The sequence below is a fragment of the Gouania willdenowi genome, chromosome 4, assembly GCF_900634775.1.
Source record: "Gouania willdenowi chromosome 4, fGouWil2.1, whole genome shotgun sequence".
NCBI lineage: Eukaryota > Metazoa > Chordata > Actinopteri > Blenniiformes > Gobiesocidae > Gouania > Gouania willdenowi.
Window position 1 is genome coordinate 20,684,495 of NC_041047.1, and position 27,253 is coordinate 20,711,747.

The 27,253-nt window shown below is 40.6% G+C and overlaps 1 protein-coding gene across 3 annotated transcripts in view; it reads left to right on the forward strand.

Annotated features, from left to right (window-relative positions):
- Positions 1-1,252: 1,252 nt before the first annotated feature.
- tle2b (TLE family member 2, transcriptional corepressor b) overlaps positions 1,253-27,253 on the forward strand; it is a 96,123-nt gene continuing 70,122 nt past the window's right edge. For all 3 annotated transcript variants that reach the window (XM_028443645.1, XM_028443648.1, XM_028443647.1), the window contains exons 1-3: positions 1,253-2,079; positions 14,473-14,570; positions 16,169-16,232. In XM_028443645.1, coding sequence (XP_028299446.1) covers positions 2,056-2,079; positions 14,473-14,570; positions 16,169-16,232 — 186 coding nt within the window. In that variant the 5' untranslated portion in view covers positions 1,253-2,055. The remainder of the gene's footprint in view (positions 2,080-14,472; positions 14,571-16,168; positions 16,233-27,253) is intronic.

The following is a 27,253-nucleotide window of genomic DNA, read 5'->3' on the forward strand; positions in this document are numbered from 1 at the left end:
CAATGTTGGATTAATGGTCATTTGATCAAGTTCAAAGCTGGGACTGTCCTAGATAAACCCTTTAAGAACAGCGCCAAAAGACGGCCTGGCCAGACTGGTGTCCAGGGAAAGGCTTTAAATACCAGGTCTTAGTTGGTCCAGGTCCATTTTGAGCTGTCCTGTAAATAACATGTTGTACAACAGAGCCAGTGGTCTAATGGAGGATGAACGATATTTGTCAGTGGTTGTTTCAGGGGTGTAACGGGGCTAATCGCTGAATGCTTTTTATTTTATTTTTTTACATTGGTGTTGGAGCGTGACTATCAATGAGATGTTTTTTATGCCAGAGTTTTAATAAATGCCACTTTGATAGATGTAGCTCTGATTGTACTGTAATTGTTCAACAGAGATTCTCCATTTAAATCAGATTAGTCCGTGGCTCAACTTGAGTCTTAGTTGTTTGTTTTTTTACTTTAACATTAGATCATTGATGTTTTCAAGTGATGTTCAGATAAAAGTTTTCTGATAAAACACACACAAATCCTAGTTTGTTCTAACATGTAGCATACCTTTAAAACAGACATACATCAGTTGTTATAGGAAGGAATATAAAGTTGCATGTGTTAGTATCAACGATGATCCCAGTAGACTCAATAGTCAAAGTGATCTTTACCAGAATAATGACTTTATGTTAGCACTACATGGAGCTATTTCAATGTTTTTGTTGCATGTTGAGAAGCACCTTTATTCTCCGCTAACCTGCAGTGCTATAGAAGCTCTTTGGATGGACGTTGGAAGCAGATGTGTGTAGACTGGCATGCCCTTAAAAAAACATCTGGACGAGTTGGCGCCAAGCCTGTTGCCTGATTCGGTTCTAGAAATGATGTCATTAGTTAGTTAGTGTGTCTGCATGTGATTAAGAACAAAAAAATGATTGTCTGAGGACCCTATAAGTGAAGTGAAAGATGAAGTTATCCCTCTGATAGGTATGTATGATGTGATGTAGGGTCCACGTTGCTGTCACTGCTTTGAGCGTTGAAGCATTTATGGGTTTGACTCTCGATTCCTATCACTCTGAGCTGGGCTCTTTGTGCATGACTGATTGCTTTGTCTGCCCGACCACAATTGAAAAGAGATTCATCGCTCTCCCTCCCTCCATCAAAGTGCGACTGACTGTCTTTATCTTCTCAGTTCCACCTTAAGAGGAGCTTTAGCAGCCTGTCGTGTTTGTGTTGAAGCCAACAGGCACAATATATTACAGTCTAGGGTTTGCTGCTGAAAAGCCCGCTGGATCCTCCACTGACCTGCTGTTCTTTCCTGCTTTCCTCTTGCGTTTTTTTCCCCTCCAACATTTCGATTAAAAACAAAGCTCTCACTCTCTCCCTCTCTCTCTTATTTCCCCTCCCTCCTGCTTCTTCTCCTTCTTCTCTGCGGCAGCAGTCAATTCAGAGGCTTCAGTGTTTTACAGAAAGGCTGAAGAGAAGAAAAAAAAAAAGCAGAACATTTGGACGAGCTGAGTCTGTTTATGTTTCTGCATTTTGCCATTGGACGGCTGGGTGACAGGGCAGGAGAAGAGTGCACAGGAGCTGCAGGAGGAGGAGGAGGAGGAGGAGGAGGAGGAGAAGTGAAAGAGAGGAGCGTCTATTTCAGTGTCATGTCACTGCGTGTGGATCGCCTCTGATCACAGGGTGAGAAAAAAGCAGGAAGATACACTGTCAAGAAGGCGGAAAGGTTGAGACACTGCAGAAGGGATGAGGGGGAGGTAAAGTCTGGTGCCTGTTTTAACATGACATCAGTGGATAGTTGCATCCACAGGCTGACAGATCATCAACAGTGTTTCAACTGGACTTTACCTTGAAAGACTGAAGAGGACAAGAAGCAAGAGTGAATAATACAGGGGATCAACCTAGATAAGGAACACATACTGGACTTTTTCAGCGTGTGGGCGTGGGAGAGGTTGTGAGACTTTGACTGAGTGTTTGTGTGGTTGTGTATCCAGTGGAGGGCAGAGGACTGGAGGGCCAGGGGACTAACCTGGCCATCAAACGGACTGGCAGGCTCTCCTCTCCTGGGATCATGTACCCTCAGGGCAGGCATCCGGTAAGTTCCTCCTCATGGCATTTATTCACTGTCTCCCCCTCTCTCTCCATGTCTGTGGCCCATGTCCAGACTTCCTTACCAATCCCCCCTCAGACTTTCAGGGCTTTACCTTGTTCTCCCTGTTTTTTTGCCCATTTTGCTCTGTGTCCCTGTCTGTTTCAGTTTGTTTAGTTAGTGCGACTCATGTAACATAGTCAAGGAGATCGAAAGGAGTGTTTTGGGGAGTTTGGGCATGGGGATTCCTGTTTACACACACACACACACACACACACACACACACACACACACACACACACACACACACACACACACACACACACACACACACACACACACACACACACACACACACACACACACCCTACAATGATGTCAGCTGAAGCCAGGTGTCTTTGAGTCTTTGAGTACTAGCTGATGGTCGACATGTAGGTGGCATTTTACTCTTTAGGCTCATCTAAGCTTGCATATGCCCATGTGTGTGTGGGATTGTGTGACACAAGAGTTCTCTTGGATTTCAACAATTATAGCAATGAAACAGTTGTAGATGCTTATAAAGCTCCATGCTTGTTTTGTAAACTAAATATGCCGCTACAGTAAAAGTCCAACAAAGCCACAAAAAGCATTGAAGGATGAATGACAGCTTAGGCTCAGTCTGGCTGAGGTTATTGGTTTCACAAGCAGCCCAGTTTGGTTGCTATAATCAGATTTATTTGTCAGTCTCTTTGTATCTGCTACAAATGGGTCAGTGGCCACTTGCCTCACAGTCAGCTATCTATCCAGCCAGCCAACAAGCCAGGCAGCACGCTATCACACAGAATTATGAATGACATTTTCACGAGAGAAGAGCAGAAGGAATCAATTATATGTTCAGAGAGAATGCTAATAAGTCAGCCCGCTGGAGAAAGCAGTGTGGGAATAAGCAGAGAAGTCAAGAAACTGTGGGAAAACGTTGAAGAGGTGAGAGCCAAAAAAAGAGGAGAACGGCAGTGCGAAGGAACTCCTTAAAAAGATCTAACAGGGTTGAAAAGAGATATGAGAATGGGCATAAAAGTGTGTGAACATTCCTCTTTTTTATAGGCATGTCAGAACCCTTCTTACGGTGATGCTCTTTATGATGAAGTCCAGCTCCATCCTATTGATCATCTTTGTCTCACTTTTTTGTCTGGTTTGTCTCCGACTCTTCCTCCAGTCTCGTCTTTTGCCGATGAAGCTTTATTTATGTTGATGCTCTGAAATGTGATCTGTGGGGAGGTGTGAACGTGCACCAAACGGTGGGGTGTGTTTTTGTTGCTTGTCTGTTTTTTTTTTGTTTTTTTACTTTAGCATAGAGTTGATCAGCTTTATAAACACACCTGGATTAATATCTTCTATATTGTCCTTTTCAAAGAGCAAAACCCTTGTTTTAGATGCATTTTTCAACAATTACTGGGATTTTCCACCAGTTAACTTATGAAAATATTTTTGACAGCGGGTGAGTCAAAAGGACTGAACATTTCTGCTTTTAGGTGTCTATTGTTTTCTCTCAGTTCCACATGATAATATCAATAAGGTTTAGTTGGTGACGATGTCTCACAGTGATAAGACCTGTGTTTGATTTCAATCAAAGTTGGATGAAAAGAATATAACATGTAAGAGCTGTGACTTTCCTGAAGTAATCATTATCTTGCATTTACTACCTGAGATGTATGTACTGTATGTATTTCTGCATCAAAACCTGGGTTTAATATGTGACTTTTGTTGAGTGATTTGGATTGTCTTCTATAAACTTTGCTCAGGGTTTCTCTGTGTACTCTGCTTTTAAATGACAAAAGAGAAATATTCCAGGTTTATTGTAGCCATAGTTGTATGTATGTGTGTGTATCTGCTATGCGTTGGTAGAGTGATGGATATCCCATGTATAGGACAGGATGTTCTCCAGATTCCTATAATTATTGAATTATTGAATGGTTTAATTTAATAGCACGTAGATCTAAAATCAGTGAGTATCTTTTTATCCGTGAGCACATGTTAAATGTCGAGTTCTTCTTCCTATGTCAAGGTTTATGTGACGTAAATATGTACTATAAAACTATTTGATATCTATATCATAAGTCAATGTACACTTCAAATTTCTCCGATGACACAAGCTGTCACTCTATTTTTGTAGATGTGTTGTTATTCTTTTCGTGTTATTTACATGTTCAGTAATAAAACCACTATTTCATTCTATCCATACCTATCTACAAAGTTCGTGGTTACGGGGAGAACCTATCCCAGCTTACTCAGTGTAGAACATGGAGTAAACTCTGGACAAGTCACAAAAATTCATCAAACCCAAAAACGATGACACAGTTACAAAAATAGCTATAGTGTGTGAAAGATGTTGGAGGTGGAAGATTGTGGTCTGCCGTTTAAAATAAACCATAACGTTATTTTAAGCTTCTTTGAGAACATGCTGCTATTCTACTGTGGACACAGGCAGTCTCAGAGTCATCTTTCTTTTTAATAAAATGTCAGACTGACTGACTTTTTAATATGAAAACCTGAGCTCCTTTTGGGTCACGCTATTCTCCAAAGGGATCCTTGATCTTCTTTGTCAGGGAATATAGTTATTTATGACTGTGGCTGCTTGTATGAGGTTGTTGTCCTTCAGAAGAATAAATGTAAGTCTGCCCCGGCCACTCCTTTTCCTTTTCTGTGATGGATGAGAATATGAACATGTGAAGTACCAAACACCTGCTGTTGTGTCGCTATAAAACTGTGACTTTATGAAACTAGGAGTGTGTTTGCGTGGATTAAAGCCGTTGGAGGAAAAGGTGTGTGTGTGTGTGCAATAGCAGTAATTATTATTGTCTGACCTTGACTGTTGAGAGGAATCTCTAAGCGCTGGATGGTGTCCTCCTCATTTGTAACCGAGCTGCTAACTTCATTCTGTTATTAGGTTCATCAGTCTCACAGACACACATACACACTTTTTAAACCACCAACTGGTTCCACTTCATTTACATGAAATAGACTTGTATGGACACACTTAAAGCAGTTTTTCTTTTATGTGTGCTGCTACATTATACCCTTGCCTGAATTTAAACACAGACTTCTTGCTGTGGGTGCTGCATAATTGCACCCAGCAGGTTTCAGGGAGCGTGTTAAAACAGTAAGAAAACTATTTTAAAATGGTTGCAGCTAGAATGTATGATCATATGTGAGCATGAGGCGAGCTTTGTTACAACCTGGTCAGGGGTGAAACACAAAGTCAGCTATTTTTTGCCATTTATTAGACTGAGGTAATCAGACACCTTCCACTATTGAGCTCACAAAAACTAATAGACAGATTTATAGCTGTCTTTAGTGGCTTTGAGATGTTATTTAATATTTCCTAGATATTTATTGATGAAGTTGTATTTTTTATTTACATGTTGAAGTCTTTCCTTCTATCGGGGCATGCAAATGTTTGCTGTTTGCTGCTCGCACTGGCAATTCCTCTCTTTCCACTTTTTTTGTAGCCTCATTTTTTTTGTTCTTGTCTTGATTTATTTTTTTGATTAATCTCATTCAAGATCATAATGGCAAGCCTTTAGACTGAAGAGCCAAAGAACAGCAACATCGCTGTAATGAGAGGGACTGCAGAACAAACATGAAGTCATCGAAGCAGGCAGTAACTTTTTGATGAGGCATCCGCCGCTACCAGATTAAGGATGCTCTCTGATTAAAACAGGACATTTCTATCCCCAAATCTTGTCTTCTGTGTTCTTTTCTTTGCCATTAAAAGAAGTGATGAGAGCCAGCATTGGCACAAGCCCAGAGACTCATTTGGCTGCCAATCTCTCCCTGATTTGTAATCCACCACTGGTTTAAAGACTGGCTGCAATCACTGCCTAACTCAGTAACTAATGGTCAACATATTGACCAGTTAACTAGTGACCCAACCAGCTGATTTTTTAGAAGGTAAAACTTTGGTTTAAACACTGAATGGACAGAGCGAACAGGAAATATCTGTAATTAAACTGATTGTTTTGGTGTAGCGGCTCAAAGGCATTGCACAAGGCAATGCATGTTGCATCATGATTTCCAGACATTTAAGTAGAGAAAGAGAAGATTGGTTTCAGAGATGTTTGATTTCAATCTAAGCTATTGACTAAGTTTAAACTTAGGCACTGTGCCAATCTAATGCAGACAATAAATACTCAGATGAAATAAGATCGAAAGATTCAGTATGGGGTTAGCAGAAAGAGAACAAGTAGTCTTAGGTTTATTTGTTCACGTATTTGCATTTCTTTCCCTACTCACTGAAGAACAATGGTCACTTATCTTTGGTCTGTTTGCTAAAGTTATGGTGAAACACTGTACGACTCTAAGTCTTTTATACAAATTTTGAATAAAATGTAAGCTAACAAACATGTTTCTGCCCAAAATTGGCATGATGACTAAAAGACTGAGAATGAAACACTTACCAATTCTGCAGACTACACAGTTTGTCAAACCAAGAAAGACTTTGTGTCTTGCCTATTAGACTGTTGGTGTACAGACAGTCCTGTTAAAAAGTTAATAAACAATAATAAAAAATAAAGAATGAATGAACTAATGCTGCTTTTGCCAGTGCACATATTGTTGATTTGATATTCCTTTTTATCTCACCTTCCTCTCATCACTGGCTGATGGCGAATCCAACATGAGTGCATTCAGATTCTGCAGAATTACAGTTACGTTCCTAACACACAAACAGATTTTTGTTGCCAACTGTCCCGCACAGATCCTGCCTCACTACTTCTTGTAGTGTGACCTCAGCTTTAAACGGAATAATACTTCATTAAAAAGTTACCAACCCACATGGTGAAAGCCAGGCTGAAGTGGAACACCACTCAACTTAACATTCTTGTATAAAGACTATTCTTATTTCTTCTTCATTCGTAAAGAACATTCTTTGAACATGTTTTTAACACGTTTTTAGAATTGAGAAGAAACTAGAATATGTGGAGAAATACCATGAATATTTAAGAACACACAGACTTCACTGTAAAAGGACACGACCTGTTATGAAACCCAAAACCTTTGAAATGGAAGGCAACGTGACAAACCACTGAACATGAAAGTAGCATGCATGTATGAAAGCCATGGTATCCCCATGTGACTACTAATCCTAAGTGTAACACTGCGTCACCACATAACTGATGTTCTACTCCATATACAGTAGTTGTTTACACTGTCTGACACACCAGAACCAAATGTAAGAGTGTTGCATAACAATATGGTATGAATGTAAATCCTTGTTTTCCTACAGCTTGTCACTTGCTTACCTACATCATAGTTCACTTCAGCAAATACTGAACACATACTGGCCACCACTCACAGACTAACTTGTACACAATGGATGCTGACACTCGTCTGTCACACTCGGAGTTTCTCATTGCGTAAATATTTCATCAGCCAATTATTTTTTCATGTGTTATCTAAATGTGTCTCGGCTTGTTTCAAAGAGACAAATGCAAAATAAAGAACAAAAGAAGTAAGAGGGTGAAGTAAAGACTGAGCAAAGTGAATAATGGAAAAGGAGTAGCAAAAGAAAAAGTGCAAGTCGGTGTAATGTTTTTCCGAGTGCTTTGTTTGAATGAGTCTGTCCATGCATAGGCATGCCTACTTATGTCCTGTGAATACTCATGGGAAGAAAGTTTGCCTTCGGCGAAAAGACAGAGGAAAACAACAAGCAGACAGATACAATCGTTTGGATTTCCAATCACTCACAGACTTGCAGTTGTTTTACAGTTGCTGCTTGTTCTGTGCAGCCACTGCGAGAGATGGAAAAAAAACAAGCAGCAGCTTGAGGAGAAGACTTCCATGTGACAAATAAATGAACCCAGCAGGAAGACTTAGACAGATGCAGATGGAGCCGAAGTAACCTCAATGACAGGCTAAACATTAAAGAAAAGAAAAGGAAGAACAAGAAATGGCTTGTAAGAAAGGCAATCTGCAAAGTTTTTAGATAACTCTACAGATTTATGATTTATGTCATGCAAATGCTCTGCAAATTGCTTAACTTTTAACATATCTAAAGTTTGGTTGCTGGTATTTATCCCACCAAACAAAATGCAATAGGCTTGTTACGCACTGGACATAATGTCAGTCCGTTGCAAGGCTTAACACTTACTTAGAACATAAAACAAAGAACAGATAGAAATTTGGCCTTTTTTACTGTTTGGTTTGGAAGTTCTAACTTCTTTTCAATGCATTGTCCAATCAGAGGCTTGTTCTTCTGTCATCTGCAAGAACATTTAAAGGTGCGGTATTATGCTGTTTTCAACTCGCCTGTTTTCCAGAGTTTTAGCCCTCTGAAAAGTGACTTTCTGAGCTGTTCTTAAAACTGGCTGTTTTGGGGCCTACTTTTGCATATTTATGAGTAGGCGTGTCTGTAGACGCTGACTCCACACAGCGATTTTATTTTGCTTTCCACACACTCTTGTTATTGTTTTCAGCCAAAAAACTGCACATTACAGTAAACACATGGCTATTTAAGCGGCTATTGTGATTGTGAGTCAGACAAACGCTGCTCCATGGTGTTTGTGAGGCAGCAGCAGTAGCAGCAGCGAAGTCTGTCATCTGAGTCAGCTGCTTCAAACACCAAAGTTGCTACGTCGCTTTCTTCTCCTCTTCACCACTACTTATTACAGGAATAGTCCATTCAAGGGGATAGTCCACTGTTTTGTCCAACCGCTGCGTCACATTGGGTCACAAACTCGTCAGATCATTTCAAAGGCCATGATGGTTTGTGTTTGACATTATGTGCAATCGTTTTGTCCATCTCCCATATCTGCTGCAGGGAGTGGACACATTTTGTTTTATGTTCTGTTTCAACTGGTGACCAGGTTATTTGATGTCTGGGTTTCAAAAGAGATACAAAGTACCAAAACGAATCATGTAGCCGTTTGTTGTTTAATGGCCAAACATTTAGTTTAGATTATGTTAATGACACTGACATATCACCAGTTATAATGATCACCAGTTTGGGCAGAACACCAGAGCATAAGCTGTTTTGTCTGTGACCATTTAAAAAAAAATATCACCAAGATGATTGCAACTGTTAACAAAGTATGTATTGATTTTTCTATTCACTATGTTATTTTATTCCTGTTTTAAGTTTAACAAAGAAATGCAGTTTCATTTCATTATTTTATTCAGGTAGTGGGTGTAGGTCATAGCCAAAGCAAAGTGTGTTGTTATCATAGGGTTGAACTAGAAATTCTGTTCTGTTGGTGCAGTGGAATTGGCATTTTCTGTATGTAACACAAATCAGTTGCAATAAAAAATATATGTAGGTTTTAACCATCAAAACTATGTTGGCATTCACCATTATTTGCTGTATATATGCAAAGACAACTCGTACACAGAAAATGTGTAGGTAGTAGGATAATTATTCATATTCTGTTGTTGGTTTAACACTTTTACAGTAATTGGCGTTTTGTATTGAATTAAAGAGGAAAAACAATGCATTCGCAAATTAGGGAAGGACACAAACTGCAAGAATACAAGATGGAAATAAACAAAGCAGGGATTTAAGAGCCTATGTAAAAAGAAAACAACTTCATGTAATGTTTGTGAGGAACTTGGTTCAACCTCCAAAGACATAGAAAATAATTTTTCAGTAGTGAAGTAAGTTAAGTTACTAAACTTGATCAGCTCATCTCTTTACTTTTACTATTACCAAATTACATGACTAGACACACATACTGTGGCTTACTTGTCTTCTCTTCGATCCGTAAAGATTGTTTTCAGTGGGGTTCAATGACCACTCCCCCTCTCCTCATCCACATCCCACCCACCCTCCCCCAACATACATAATCCCTCTTAATTCTTTGCTCGCCTGTGCCAACTCGCCCAAATTGCGATTGACTGTTGCCTCACAGGCTGCATATGTCTGTGTGAATGTTTACATGCATGTGACCCTTTCATACTCCTACTCCAGTGATCCTTTTAGGTTTCAGATATCTCTGCAAGATAAGAATGTAAATACAAATGTATGTAAATGCAAAGGAAAACACAGAATGTGGTTGGTTGTTGTCTTTGGCGCCTTTGTGGATCTTGACATGCCCCCTGACAGTTTGGGGTGCCATCTGTCACAAAACAGGAGACATGAAAATCCTATACACAAATGTTTGTTCTGGTGTAAACGTTGATGCCTCCATTCATGTAAACATTGCAATTCCACTGCACGTATAGCATATCTCATAGTCCGCAGGGTTTGGTTTTTACCAGCTTAAGTGTCCTGGAGTAAGACTTTACTATTTGATACGTACTGGCTGGTAAGGATGTATAAAAACATGTATAACATCTGATTCCTCACTTACTTATACTAATAATTGTACTTATTAGGCATTAATATTAATGCCAAAACAATATTATGTTATGTTCTGCAGTTTCATAAATTTAACAGTTAAACAAAATACTAATTTAAAGCTATTGGAATAGTGACATCATACTGATTCTGAGGGGTAGTCTGAAGATTATACTAACTCTGAGGGGTTATGTCCTTTCAGACTAAAAGCTGATCCTGTGAAGGTTGCAGATGGCCCCTTCAAAATGATGTCATAAATTGTGTTTAGAATCCAAAAAGTTAATCCTTTCAGAATAAAGGTTGATTGGTGTGAAAGTTGCCAAATGTCCCTTCAAAATAATATATGATCATGCCATAGATTGTGCGCAGAAGCCAAATTGATAATAATAGAATAAAAGCAGATTCTCTGAAGGGGGCACATGGCCCCTTCAAAATAAAAGCTCATTCTGTCAAGGTTTCTTGTCTCACCTTCATTGTTGCTTGCATTTTCTTCAGGAAGTGCAATCCATTTAGTTAAATATAAATGTTTGTCCTTATCCTGACTGATACAGCTCAGCAGGCTGAGATTTTGCCTGAGGACTTTAGTTTATAACTCTTGTTTAATGTCTTTTTTTTCTTCACTTGTCTGCACATGCTGTCAAAGGTCAACACTACAAGACGTGCAATCGTTATGAGACAGCAATGCATGTTTTGTTATTGCAATAAAATACATTGATTTATTTTATTGCTTAGTTGTGACCATCACCAGCCCTCCCTATGGAAGGGTAAGAAACATTTTATTATAGGGAGGATATAAAAAGGGAGAGCAGTGTTACACCTAGGTGGATAGGGAGGGGGACAGGAGCAGGGAGGAGAGACTCAAGGCAGGAATTAGAAAGGGTTGGGAAGAATAGATTATTTTACAGTGAGAGTGAGATGTGAAATTGTAGTAAAACATATTGTGCTTAATATGTTGTGTAATCAAGCCAGTATAGTGACAAGTGTGAAGCTTAGCTATAATGGTGGTGGCTGTGGACAGAGGGAAGGAGTGAGTGGTAGTACCTAAAGAAGGTATATGGGATCAACGTGTCTAAAGTTAAGCCCAGTACGAGTTTTATCCCACATCCCAAGGCGTGCCAGTGCATCGTAGACCAGTGTATGTGCAAAAACCACTACTGCAAACCCAGGAGCCGCCCCGGGCCCGCAGATGCAGCCAGGCCAGCAGAAACAGTGGGGGCCAAGGAGCCTCAGGCCAACCCCCCACGACCAAGCAGCCCCCCAGATGCCCCCGAGATCCCAGGCCGAGAAGCAGCCACCGCCCCCCGCACACACATCCGAGAAAGCCCCATGGAGCCGAGCACCCAGCGCATCCCGCCACCAACCCCAAGGGACCCCGTCAGCATCTCGCCCCCCCTCCCTTTTTCACCTTTTGCCACCCGCGCGATGAGCCCTAACCAGCCCCCCACCCCCCAAAGGGCCCAGCCACACCGCAGAGCCCGGCCTCACAGGGCGCCGCCCAAGCAGGGGCCACCCAGCGTTGTTTAATGTCTAATGGCTGACCCACAGGTCCCAGTGCTGACTGTGGTGCTCCCAGAACTCTTTTATAACCCTGATCTGTGACTGTCTGCTATGTAACTTGAGTCGGTGCAGCTAAAGTAAGCAGAAAGCAAGCACCGTGTCCCTGTGCACTCATGTGTACGTGTACATGTGTGCGTCGTCACAGATGGTTAAAGAAAGCAGTATTAGTACAGGCCGATGGACACAGCAGCACACATGGTGGATAGAGCAGACAGCATATCATCCTCTTCCTCCTTCCTATGTGTCAGATGAATGAATAGCTGCTATCTCTCTCCTTCAGCTGCTCTTCCCTCATTTCTGCCCATGCTTTCATACCTCTGGATGTCTGTCTATCACCTCCCCTCTTTTTTTAATCCATCCATCCCTCTGTCTTTCTGTTGAGTATCTATCTCTTTTGACATCTTCCCTCCTCAATCATTGTGCTCTCTCTCCCTCTGTGGGGTTTTGTGCTGTTGCTCAGCGAGTGTGCACTAAAATTGTGAATCTGCACGCACAGCATTGTGTGTGTTTGTTTGTGTGCATGTGACAGATTGTTATCTATCACCGCTCACACATACCTCCTCCCCTCTATGAGCACTAGTGGTGTGAATCAAGGTCAGTAGGGATCCATTGGCAGACGCCCCCATCCGACAGCTTCTATAAACACAAACACCCCCCACCCCAAAGCCCACACCCGTACACACACACACATGCACACACATTAACGCACATACCTATTGAGTCATCCTGCTGTCCTGGACACAAGCTTGTCTCAACACAGTTTAGCTCAGGCTCAGCTCGACTCCTCAGATTAATTACTCAGCAAACCTGCATCTCTGACCTCCACTGTTGGACTAATTGAAATCTTATTGAATTGTGCTTGTCTAAAATAATGAAGCCCCACCACTTACAGCGCCAATCTTTTACCCACTGGTTTTAACTAGATAACCATCCCTTTACTGTTGTAATTGAACCGTGCTGCTATAGTTACTAATGTTGTGTCGATACCGATACTAGTATCGGGAGGGGCTCGATACGGCACTAAAAGGCTGGCATCGGTATTGCAAATACTAACTATTAACACAACGAAGCCATTTACAGCATCCTACTCTTCTTCAAACGCAGTGCCTTGTGTTTTTCTTTCTCCTGACTCTCACTGCTGCCCTGACTCCTCATCACAGAAACACGTATGGTTACGTGTCCAGTACAAGCTATCACTATTGGCTCGGAGCTGCGGGATCTCGTTTTCATGTTGCCAAAAAACAACCAAATGTCCCTACACATGAGAGAAAATTTCGGCGATTTCGAAGAACTGATTTTTCGCTAAAAACAGGTCACATCTTTTTTAAAACACGGAAGTATCGGCCTGTATCGGTATTGGCCGATACTATGTATGTCGGTATCTGTATTGGCATCGAGACAAAAAAAGAAACAAAACACTAATAGCTACCAATTTTATGTGAAATGCTCTCAGTTTACTTTTGCTGTTGAATATCTTGTAGCTGGAGAAGTTAGATTCAAGATTATTATTTCCGTTTGTGACTCCACATCTGGTACTTTGCATCAAAGTGTCACATTGGGAGTCAAAACAAAGTACTAGTTCCTGAAAGAAAATACAGGTTTAGTTCATCCACAGACAGGAGGGTGGTCTCTATGGGGAGCCGTGTAACAGCCTGTGGTATGACTCGTAAAGGAAAGTGAGTGAATAAAGTGGCTGGTACCTGGCAGTCTTCTTTCAGTCCGAGCGCCGCGGTAAGAACTGCACTGTGAAGGAGAAAATTTGCCACTACAGATGTGTAGAAGGGAGAAGATTGCTGTAAAAGCTGGTGTCTTTATTTAGTCATAAAACAAATCCACAGAGAATTTAAATTGTTGTGGAAAAAACAAACATCCACCTGTGTTTTTTCCTCAACATTAAAATGAGCACTATTGCCTTTATTTTTTTTACTTCTTTTTTTTACTTCACAAAGCCTTAACTGGAAGACTAGATGCAGATGTGCTTTAGACACATATAGAGGGCTGTTGCTGCTGGTGGTGGTGGTGGTGTTGGGGGGCACAGGGGAAATGCTTGTTTTGCTGGGCCTTCTTTAGCTTTTAGCAGGTGAAAGAGGGAGCCGTGATTTCCTGTAAGTTATTCATTTGATGTTTCCTCCCTTTGCAGCTCTTTGTAGGCAGGAATACATTAGCAATCTGGCAGAGTGGAGAAGATTTTAATGTGGAAGAGAGGGAGCGGGAGAGGAAGAAAGGAGAGGGGAGTGAAGTGAAGCAGGCAGAGTCATTAGAGAAGGAGGAGAACAGAGAGAGAGAGAGAGGACACAGCTTTATGATATGTGGGAAGAGGAAGTGACCTTCCTTCTCTCTTTCATCTTGGCCTTTCTCTCCCCTCGCTTTGCTCTCTGACACGCACACAGTTTGGAGCACATACACATACACATGTAGGCACACATGAAACTGAATGCATAGAGAGCAGGCACAATGCATGCATTCTTCTCTGCACATACACACTTCACTACACATTTTTCATTCATTTTCTATACCTTTTTTTTTTGGTGCAGGTCCCCTTACAGCCAGGCCAGTCTTTCAAGTTCACAGTCCTGGAAACTCTGGACCGTATCAAGGAGGAATTCCAGTTCCTCCAGGCTCAGTATCACAGGTGAGCACACGCAGGCTTGAATGTGTTAGTTTTAACACACTCAGAAGTACAGTTGATTCAAATTCATATAAAACACAATGTTAAACAAGTTTTAAAATGTAATGTTTTGTGTGTTTATAATTACCAATGAATAATGACAAACATAATCATAATTCCTGTTTATTTTCCGAACCATTTCAACATTTTTAAACCTTTTAAAACCTCACATTTTTCTACGTTTGTCACTTGTGTTTAAATAGATGTATTTATAATGGTACCAACGTTTACTTTATCAGTCCCTCCAGTCTTATTTCAGTCCTTCAATCCTTTACTTTTACTTTCTAACTTTGCTTGGTAACTTACCAGATATATTTGTTATGTTTCTGTGAGAATTGGCAGAGTTTTCAAAAAATGTCAGAATTATAGCAACAATTCCATTATAAGTGTAAAATATACTGTAATCGTGTAATCATAATCCCTTTAGAAGCACTAACATGTGATAGTTCACATGTGTGCTCTTTGACCTTTAATTCCATGTCCAACTCATATACATTTTTCAATGTTCTCAGTATTTTAAATTTGAACTTGTATGGGAAACACTGAAAACCAGTTGACAATGGCAAATAACTCCCTGCTAACCTCTCTCTGTACTATGACTTGTTTTATTTCTTTGTTTTTCTTTATTTTAAATCAATTTTGCTGCCAAAGATTTTAAAGGATCCCGTCATTACACAGCTGACAGGTGTGAACTTAGAAGTGAAACATTCAACCACTTCCTTCCCTATCAGCAGGCCAACAAACAGCCTGCTGCGAGACAGCAATGCCCTGCAATCACAAGACTTGGTCTTCTCTGTGTCAAACACAAGTAGACCACTGAGCATGGCAGTCATTAATCATTATGGAGTTCAGCTTTGGAAATCAAACCCGACCTGAAATGTAAAGAACGGATGTAGGTTAAATCTGGTTTCTGTTACATCACTTGGAATGTTCACTGGATGTGTTTTCTTTCCATCTGTAACATGTGGTTTCACTATGCAAAGAAATACCAGTACATGCTTGTATATGTTTCCTTGACAGGTACTTGCATTGTATGCCTTGTTTCAGACCTTTTTATTAGAAACATTATCTTTTGAATAGCTTGTTCAGCATGATAAAGTACTACAAAGCAACAGAAAACAAACAAAAAAAACATGGTTTAGCAACGGTTTCAGCAACCAAACAATGGGTTTATGTTTTTCAGATGGGCTTGAAAACCAAATCTAATATGGTTAACTCTATCTTACAACTTTTAGCACTTACAGGATCTTTTACTAAAGTCTTGTTCGGCAGAAGGGGGACCAAGGGAAACGTTTTAGTGTTAGAGTTGATCTGTTTAGATCGGAAATTCAAACTCAAACACACTTACATACTTCTTTTTCTGCTGACTGTTGCTACACGGACACATTACGGTCAAGTTTCCAGGTGTGACTTACAGCCTGAAGTCACACCTTGTCTTGTTATGGTTCCATAACCTGAGTCTAACCTCCTAAACATCAGAATCCTGAGGATTTGGGGATTTACTGCACTGGATGCATTTAAACTCTTTAATCCATGAGTGTCCTTTTTTCGTCCTTGCGCAGCCTGAAGCTGGAGTGTGAGAAGCTGGCCAGTGAGAAGACTGAGATGCAGAGGCACTATATCATGGTGAGTCCAATCATATTTTTACTAGAAATTTACTGTGACTGGACCATTCTGAGCTCAGGTTGTGGTACAGAAGTTACACAGTAGACTACATACTGTCTTGGCCAGCTGCTGGATTGACATGGCCTGAAACAATCTTATCTTGTTGATCACTTAAGTATATGTATATGTCAAACTAAAGGCCCGCAGGCCAAGATTGGCCCACCAGATCATCTCGTCTGGCCCGCAGGAAGATTTTGTTCAAAGTAGATATTACAGCAAAAACAGGACTAAATTAACATATAAGTTGTAGCTAAAATACAATAGTGCTTGCAATACTACGTACATTATTTACAGTGATATTAAAATGCAATTTCTTGTAAAAAACTGGAAAATTCTCGCAAATTATCTCACAGAATTCTAGTACTATACATTGCAAATTTTGAGAAATTTAGGCCTTGTCCACACGTAGCTGGGTATTTTTAATAAAAGTATATCCACCATCCTCCGTTTAAAAAAAAAAGTTACAGCCACACATCGTTGTTTTTAACAAACATTTCCATCCACACAAAACCGCATAAATGTGCTATCAACAAGTACATGGACATCATTCTCTGTTTTTGGCAGCTTTATGCATTGGGGTTCAAATGTACTGTTATAGCTTTGCCCACCTGCCTAACAGTGTTTGAGACATGGTCCATGTAGGAGGCCTGTCTGGTGTGAGTCCAGCTCGTCAATACAACGGACAACTGGAGAAGGTAGATGGCGTAGACGACACGCGGCCGCTCGGGGTCGGCATGTGGCGGGGATCGCCCACTGGACCGCTGGGAGGTGTGGCTGATGCCCCGCTGTTCCTGGGGAGTGGGGGGTGCCGGCGTGTTCCTTGGGGCCGGTATGGTTCGGGGGTGCCGCGGGGTGGGTTTCCGGCTGTGCTGCTTGGCGCGCCACTGGAGCCCACAGTCCCTGCGCATCTGGGAGCGACCATGCCCGCACCAGGACCAGCACAGGCCCGCACGGCCCCACGATACAACACCGTCCACAGGGAGGTGGCCCCTTCCCCCCGACGAGAAAAGACGCCATCAACCTCCCAAGCAGGGCCACCCCGCTAGCCACAAACCAACAAGCAGGCGTACCCAAGCACCCCCAACTGGGCTCCGCTACCCCATACCAATGCCACTAGCACAGTCCCCGTGACGTTTGGAAACCTAAAACTCTTGTTATCAGTGTCCACATTCAAACGCAAAACTGGAGTTTTCCCAAATCTTCACTTTGGACGGAGTTTTCCAAAAGCCTCATTTTTAATTACCTTATCCTGCGTTTTCGTGTGGATGACAGGCCAAACCGTAGAAAGATATATTAGTTTTAACAGATACCTGGTTTCGTGTGGACGAGGTCTTAGTTGCAAAGTCAAGGAATTTTCTCCAATTGTTTAACATTCTGGATTTTGTTAGAATTTGTGCTTTTTTTCCTTCACCAAAGAATGGATTTTTCTGGTTCGGCCCACTTGAGGTCAAACTGGGCCGAATGTGGCCCTTGAACTAAAATGAGTTTGACACCCCTGACTCAAGGAGTCATTTTGAATGGCATTGAAACATTAATTTAACATCTGGATGTTCATTACATTCATATTGTTATTAAATTACTGTTTCTTGCCATTGTAAAACAGTTCAAATCAAGCAGTTGTCAATAATGTTTCTAACACAGATTAGGGCCATTGCTGTATTGTTTCTTTTTTTGCATTCTGTTCTGGTTTTCCCCTCAACCATCTCTGGAAGCCGTTTACCTTTTTCATATAATTTAATCATCGCTCCTTCAGACATCTCTATATCACTGCCTCTTCTCCTGCTCTGCCTTTTCTTTTCCCGCTCTAACGATCGCCGTGTTGGTGTGTCTGCGAGACTAAAGGCTCACATGTATCTTAAGCCTTCGTCTGTGGTACAAAACCCACACAGAGCCGACTAGAATACGATATGCACCATCTGCTAAGCTGCTCGCATTTCATAAACCTGGGAGAGCAGGCAGGATCAGGGCTGTAAGCTAGATAGACACACAGATGGATAGGAGGGAAAGCGAGAGAGAGACGCTGACGTATAGAGAGGAAGGCAGGCAGACTGGCAGACAGACAAATGAATGTTGAAACACCAAGACAGGCAGGAGATCAACAGATAAAAACACACACGAGTGCACACATCTCACATCAGTTACAACACACTCAATTATGTCTCCACCATCACTCTCACATTACTAATCGTTTACCACAGTAGTGCCAGAAATGCATTTATATTTACTTTGATTGTATAAATATTCAATGAAATGCTTTGGATGGATCACCATGAGACTTTATATGACTTTGTTTTGGTCAGGTTATTATACAGAGGGAAAGTGTGAGCAATACAGACATAGAAAGGACGCTGCCTTTCAGTATTAGATCAGATGATTTCATCAGGCTGTGTCAGAGTAACAGTGGCTATAGATGTAGTTTAACGCCATAGTTTTTAAAGCAGTTTTGAGTCATGTAATGGTAAATCAAAGTCATTTTCTTTATTGTAAAGCTATACTTCCAATTTGTAAATGATTTCTTTGTGAATGAAACTAGCTTTGTTAGGTAGAGTTAGGTAGAGCTTTATTCATGTAATTGATCAATTTTTTTTAGTTTTTTCTAAGCGTTTTTACCTGTATGAGACCTAAAACAGTTGAAAGATCAATGCTGTTATTCAAAGGTGGAATGTTTGCTTGCCCATCATTTCTATGTTAAAGGGCTTGTAAAATTATGAAAAGAGCATTACACACAAAGTACACAAAAGTGTAGTAAAATATATTATCCTAGTGTTCAGGTATAAAAGTAGTACGGCCACTTATTGTGTTTGTATAGTGGGCTTTGCTTTCAGACACTAGTAGCCATTTCTATTTCAGTTCAGACCATTTATGTCTTACTACTGCATTTTTTTGCAACTTTATATTCAAATTATGCAGTAAAATAACACTTAAAGTTGGGTAGTTTTTTAACGTATATAATGGTAAATTTTATTGTTTACTTACTGCTGAATGAGACATGAGACAACAAAGTTTCTACACAATACAAGCGATGAGCTGAGCTCCTCTACTGCAGCAGATGTGCGCATGCATGTGACTGGACTGACAAAGAGAAAAGAGAAGAAGAGGCTCTCATCTTTTGGTCAAAGCGAGCATGTAAGAGCAGAAAGTTGTCTCCTCCTTTTGTTCTTTCACAAAATTCAACAATGGAGCAGCAACAAGTTGTTGTAGTTTTGATGTTTTGTTTCTCGTCGTAGCCGGTATCCTGCCCACCCACAATGCCGTGCGCCCTATGTCATTTTCTGTGCTTCCTGTGTTTGGTCTGAGCTGAGAGTGTTTGTGTTCACAGTTCACCTGAATCACTCTAGACGTCAAATCCAGCTAAAACAATCATTCTAGTATTCATCTGTCTGATCCACTCTAGACTTTGTTTGCATGTTCACACTGGCCCAAATAAGGCTGACTATCTGGTCAAACAAATCCTAGAGTGTTTAAACTGCTCTAGGGTTCTTTGGTGTGAACGCACCCTTACATGAACTGAATCTTACAGCAATCGAAAGTGTTTTATAAAATTCTTTTTATAAAGTTTGAAGATTGATGATGAAAAATGGGTATAATATGTCCCCTTTAATACATACTCAAAAGCAAACTCTGTCACACTGTGTTCCTTACACTGAGACACCTCACACTGACTCGAGCACCAAGCAGACAAACATCTACCTTCTTCTTTTTCACACTTCACGTGCTGGAGGAGCTTCATGGCCTTTGAAAGGACAGGAGCCAAAGTTGACATCTTGTTGGATTTTTTGCTTAACAAATGTCAAATCCTTGGGGGACATCACCCCCCCCCCCCCCCCCACTATCAGTGAACGAATGGTATGTAGCTAGGAGTACTGTATATTCCAGTGTCCTTTGCTGCATGCTGAGGTTCATCCCTTGGGTAAATCACTCCTTGTGGTAGGAGGTTAGGGGGCTCCAGATGCTCATCACATATCAATATAGGTTATTGTGTCAGACATTTAGCACCTTGGGCTTCATTATTTTAACCAGAGTGCTGTAGTGAAGCTCTAACACAGTTTTATGCTGCTCTATAGCCACAACTTAGAAGCAAATGGGAAGATAAAAATGAGAGAAGGAGGAGAGAAAGAGATTCTCAAAGGGAGAAATAACTGGAGAGAAAAACGGCTCATTGTCAGGGCTTAGAAATAAAAAGCAGTGAGCTGCTATGAGGGAGAGATACAAAGAGAGGAGGAGAAGAAGATAAAGCCAGAAACGGACAGAGTGATTGAGACATGTCAAGTTAACAAAGAAAAAGACAGAGACCTAAAAAGGAAGAACAGAAACGGGAGAAAATTGCAGAGTGAATGAAAAATGCTGTGAGGTGGTGAAACGTAGACAGAGGGGATACTATGAGTATTCAACGCAGAGTGCACAAGAAAAAGACAGTGATGTGTGCTGTGCATGAAATGAAATAGGGAGAGAGAGACAGTGGACGCACAGACACGTAAATAATGTGAAGCAACCACGGACTGGCTGCACCCACAGAGGAGATAACCCAGAAGGCTATATTTAGCTCGTTAGGCCTGCCATCCACACTGAGGCCTGTTTCCACAGGCTGGGACTCTGCTCAGCATGCTGCACTGCTCCTGCCCTTACTCTTCATCACTTTAAAGCTCTCTAAATACCAGGGAGAGAGGTGGGCTTGCAATGAGTTAGTTACACAGGAATAAGCCACCATGTATCTTCCCCCCCCCCCTTTGTGAGCTTGAAATATTTATACATATTCATATTGGATGGTAGTGTTCAACAGATACCCTTACACTTTAAGTTGCACTCTTGAATAATATGACACAACATTATAGTGATGTTTAATTCTGAACAAGTTGTATTTTGCAAAACTATCACCTAGTGTGCTGTTATTGCCTAATCATCTGCAGTGTTTCCTTTTGATACTGTATTTACTGTATTTCCCCATTCATGCTTAAAACATTGTAATGTATTACTGGAGACATCTGGACATTTAAGGTTCAGCACAAAGACAAACGTGGACAGTCCTTTTATACTTGCTGTGTGCCACAATAAACCAGTTAACAGACATTATAGTAAGTAAAGATGGATTGTCATGTATAAATCATAAGGCCGTGTAGAGGTGAAGGTGCTCAGTGTTAGATTAGGTTTAGATCAAGTGTAAAAGGAGCAGCGTGATGTTCAAGGTTTCTTGTTAAACTATTGACAGATTATTAAAAATGATGTTATAAAAACAAAAAAGAGCACTCAAAGAGTGCAAACCTCTGCCAAGTGCCAAATACCATCTTTGCCAGATATTGGTAGTTATCTGGATCACTGATCCTGATCATGGTACCATGATCATTCACATTTTAAAAGCTTGTACGAAATTTCTATCCCCATTAATAATGATACAGTAGATCCAAATGTATGGGCACCCAAATTTCTTGAAAAATCATGATGAAATGCACAATATGGATCAAAATTCGGTGGGGTAATTGAGGACACAACTCGACAGAACCAAGTTAAATTTCATAAAGATCGGTCCATTAGGAGCCAAGATATTAATTTTTGAAATCTCACCAATGATGAGAGATAGGGATTTAAAAAAATGTTTTAAGCTGATCCAGAATCAGTATTTTGATCTTTGGTTAAAATATAGTAAAAAACCATTAAGTACTTTTGATGTAATCCTGCTAACGGATAAAAAAAACCACTGGTGATAATATTACTTTCTTGGGGGAAGCAGTAAATATAGTTGCTGTGTGCTACAATAAACCAATTTGCAAACATTACAGTAAATTATATTGATGGACTATCATGCATTGTTTTAAATGTATATATTTGACTTTTTGAGCTTGCATTCTTCTTTATGTAATTAGCTTCAGATTTAAATCAAACATGCATTTTCATATCAGGGTTATGCAGAGTGAAGGTGCTCAGTCAATGTTAGAAAAGTGCAAAATAAGCAATGTGATTAACTCTTGATGTATGTTATGAAAAACAAACAAAATAAAGCTTCCATACGAGCATTGTTCAGTGAATGTAACCTTTCCAAAACGTGTTGAATTGACTTTAACGTCCTAGACTGATGCTGGACATGCATTTACTGACTGGTTCTATTATGTTTACTGGTTATGTTGGTAGGAGTCTCTAAATTAAAGAACGTGCGTACTCGTGTGGATGGATCAATTATTTTTCTGCTTCAAGCTTTAAGTGTTGATAGCGAGTTAATAAATAACTTTAAACTGAAAGTGGAAGTTTTCTCATGCATTCAGACTTTTAAAAAGTTTTTTATTACTGGTGAGATTCTGTAGTTGGCACCCACCATGTTTGATACATGTCATGCCTGAATAGATGATGCCTCAACCCCTCTAAATTAGTCTGGTCTGTGTGTGTGTGTGTGTGTGTGTGTGTGTGTGTGTGTGTGTGTGTGTGTGTGTGTGTGTGTGTGTGTGTGTGTGTGTGTGTGTGCGTGTGGGCGTGTGTGTGTGTGTGTGTCATTATTTGGCAGACCCAGTCACTGCAGCTTTTTGGATTGAATATGCTTTTTATACCGGCTGTACTACTTGGCTCTTTCTTTTTTTTAATCAGGAGGGAATGACATGTTTAACTTTAGTGGCCCACACTCACAAATATTAACTCTGTGTCTGTGGGCATCTTGATTCCGCCAGACTTGATTTATTTCCCCCAGTTTTCTCTGCTCTCTCCTGGACTCTGTGTTTAAGTAAGATTACATTGTAACTGAACAAGAGGTGTAGAAATTTCACTCTTAAACCTTCCTGTAAAAAGGGCAAATGTTGCCAATAGCAGATAGATAAGAACAAAACAGCTGTCTTACATTAGAAATACTCTAACCCCAGCATTTATTTTGAAGGACCTTCTGTTAATACTTCCTGTTCTTTCCTAATAAGCAGGTTTTCATACAAGATCAAAAATCTATACACTGTAGTGTTTTTTTTTTTTTGTTTTGTTTTTTTTAAATGAAGAAGCTGATGGAACCAAGAAACAGGAGCGTATCTCTCACTTTCACCTTTCACTGCATTTCTACAAGGCTCCTAAAAGCCATTTTTATTATATCATCCCAAAGACAGTCTGACTGGATTGGTCTTGACTGCTGCTACCTCAAGCAGTATTTATCAAATGTATGAAATTAGCAGTCCAACAATTTTTTCAAAAATAATTTATTGCTGCCTTGTGCTACATACTGCCACCTACAGATGGGGAAACGTAGTAACTAAATCTGCCTACAAAGTTTGAAAGCACTTATCAATTTCAAAAGAATTGCAGTAATAGTTGCAATAACCAGTGTTGGGGTAATTACTCGGGGTGTCCTGATCTGATATTGATATCTGATATCGGTCCGATATCAGCCAGAAAACGAATATCGGATTTTATCAGACTGCATCTAAAATCACCATTATAAGCTTTCCAATAAAATGTTCCACTCCAGCACTTCTATTCATAAGTGACCTACTGTTGTTGACTGTTATTCTCTGTTTGAGTAACATCACTTCATCAAGCCGTTTCTAAAATTTTACACTAATAAAAGTATGATTCGTGCTGATATTGTATTTGATCAATATTGGTATCTGCCGATACGCAAGGCTGCATTATCGGTATCATATCGGAAGTGAAAAAGTTGCATCGGGACATCCCTAGTAGTTACTAAAAAAAGTACCATAATTCATTACTCGTTACTCCTTTACAATGATGTCCAGTGGTGGCTGTACCAGTTTAATCATTCCGCCAGGGATAATGATGGATCAGCTGATTTCACTGGACATAGATGCCCCCCTGTAATAGCAGCTAAAATGCTGAAAAAAGACCAACAGATCAGAACTTTACAAACAGGAAGCACAGCTTGGGTAACGCAGGAAAAGCGTTCCTACAGTCTAGTAAAGTAGTTTTGTTACCCATATTTTAGGCATAATGCGTTACTTTTTTCATTACCCAAAAAAGTAATATAATTACTGTAACCTGTTACTTTGTAATGCACTACCCCCAACACTGGCAATATTATACCTTGGATCGGGGATGTGTAGGCGCTCTGCCGACCTGCCAGGGGCAACCCCACCAACCCCCAACAACACTCTCTTATGATGACCTTCCCTGCCTTACATTGAGTAAAAATGGAGAGTTGTACTCTCACAGCACACAGAACTAGGGATTAGGTACCAATTTTGGTACTTTTTTAGATACTGACTGCATTACTTTGGTACTACCGAGTACCAATTCACGAAAAAAAATCAAACAGTACCATGTTTCAGTTCCTAAACACAACCTTGTGACTGTGAAGGAGTGGAAGAGTAGTCGGTTTTCCATGCCAGACCTAAACACAGCATTGCAAGCACAGGAACGTAATAACATCAATCACGGCACGTTCCATCAACACGCAAAGTATGGCTGGTGAAAGTATGGCTCCGCTGATTAAGCAGATAACGCTCGCTGCAAAGCGCAACTCCAGTGGTGGAAATGCTTTTAAACTGACGAAGCACCAGGTTAAACACAGTTCAACCCACTCTTCCACTCCTTCAGAGCGAGTTTTCTCCACAGCAGGGGACACAGTCAGTTTGGAGCGGGCTCGGGTCTGGCCCGACAAAGTTTACATAAGGTCTTGAAAAAGAACTTCACAAGAAGCAACGATAAACAGCGAGTGTAGTTCATTGTACTTTCAATTAGTAAAATATTATATCGTTATCTATTTTTCTTCAATCCTTTTTTGCCCGTCATGGACCTCTATCACACCATGGAGGGAAATGAAATGAACAGGAGTACGCAGAGCTGTGTTTTATGTTGTGCGTTATTAAGAAACAACACTGCATAGTTGTAGATGAAGGTTGTCCTGCTGAAGAAATTAGTAAAACAACTGTTTTGTATTTGTTTATATATTAGGAAATAATTATGTAAATAAAAAGAGATTTTATTATTAAACAAATGAACTTTTGTTTCCACAAAAACACACACAAAAATAACCAAAATTGGTACCATTGAGTACTGACAGCGATTCCCAGGTACCGGATATCCGTTTAAATGTGAAAGGTATCCATCCCTACACAGAACAACACTGATCTATTTGTATGATTACACTCTATCAATGCTGCATCGTGATGATCCCATATTTATCACATATCAGCCACGCTGTCATTGGTCGTGAAAATGAAATGTGAGTATTCAGACGGTTTTGTATCACTGTGCGTGTACGTGTGTGTGTGTGTGTGTGTGTGTGTGTGTGTGTGTGTGTGTGTGTGTGTGTGTGTGTGTGTGTGTGTGTGTGTGTGTGTGTGTGTGCGTGTGCGTGTGCGTGTGTGGATTAATGCAGTGCTCTCAGCCTCTAACTCCTCTCCCAGCTCATCTGTCTGATTCAGGCTGACACACTGTGTTTTCCTCAGCAACATTACAGTCACAGACTACTTAGGGGAGGATGGGCAAAGAGGAGAAGAGAGAGAGAGAGAGAGTCACAGCAGAAAGGGGTGTAAAGGAATAGATGAGAGCGGTGATACAGTAAGGGAGGTAAAAAGCAGTATGAGAAAGAAAGGATATAAGGCAGAAAAACAGAGAGATGAATCTGACAAAGATGTTGAGCGAGCAATATAGAGAAGAAGGATCAAAGCATCTAAGATAAAAGGGTCACGCTTGAGTACAAAAGTGTGTTCATGCGAAAGACAGAGGTAGAAGTAAACTAACGTCAGGTCCCACAGCGGAACAGACTGATATCTGAACATTAGTTGGTTGCTTCTTGCTTTGCTAAAGGTTGCACTGCCATTCATTAGTCAGTTGTCCAGGGGATTTAAGAAAGGCCAGATATAAGAAAGGACTCAACGAGGGCTGGGCAGTATATTGTGATTGAAGATATGTTTAGTTTTCTATTTTCTAAAAATGTTTTAACTTGTTTTTATTTATACAATCACACAGTACAAATCCTATCATGCACGTATTTAATATTATCCATAGAGTACAGTTAAAGGTGCAGTCTGCAACTCTTATAAACGTGACTTTTTGTCATATTTGCTAAAGCTGTCACTATGTAAGACCAGCTTTACATGAAACTAGTAGTTTGTGTGAAAAAACAGACTCATTGACCCCCCCTGCTGCTCCTGCAGCCTTTGGCAGATTGTCAGAACGCACTGCGACTGAGCAAAAAGAACCAATCAGAGCCAGGATTGTGTTTGATGGGCTGTCTGACAACTGTTGCTCACAGGCCCCGCCCCTTTCCCGGGGCTGTCGCACCGTCTTTTTTACAGTGTATGGTCTGGAGGAGTAGAAGATGGAATTATCAACTTTTCTGCTTGAAATGTAATTACTGCTGCTTGATTTACATTATGTTTGATTTGTAATTGTTACACTAGAACTCTGTAGTGCATGTGTTGTTTGTGTGCGCACAGCGACCACCGTGTGAGCTGTTGTAAGTGACACTGTGTTGTTGCTGCTTTTGCTGAGGTGTGTGCACATTGAGAGAGAGAAGAGCTGCAGTAATATTCCTTTAACAGTGCTTGTTATGTTACTGTGATGTTGCTGTCGGACTAACGTTAGCTTGTTAGCTCCTCTGAGGGAGGGACTTTGGAATGTTTGGAGGCAGGACAAGAGAGCAGCGGGGAGGGAGGGATCTGAGAGTCACAGACTGCAACTTTAAAGGTGGAATATGTGAAATTTTCAACTTTTAAATATGTCTTCAATACCTAAAATAAAAAATTGAGTGTTAAGAAACATGCCTTGAGCTGTAATGCTATATGTGATTTTTTTTTAGACTACAGTTATATATACATAATAATATTGCCTGCCCGGCCAACCTGTAGTACCTATTTTCCACTGGTTGGGTGAGTATAAGCCTATTTACAACAGAGCAGTCCCTGAACTACGCCATCTCTGGTAACAAACACCCATCAAACAGAAAAGTGTGCACTACCCGTGAGGTTTACAACTAACAAACAACTACTTAAACATCTTCACTCATGAACGCATCACACATGTAAAGCTGACGATATACATCGGTCCATCCGCCGAAA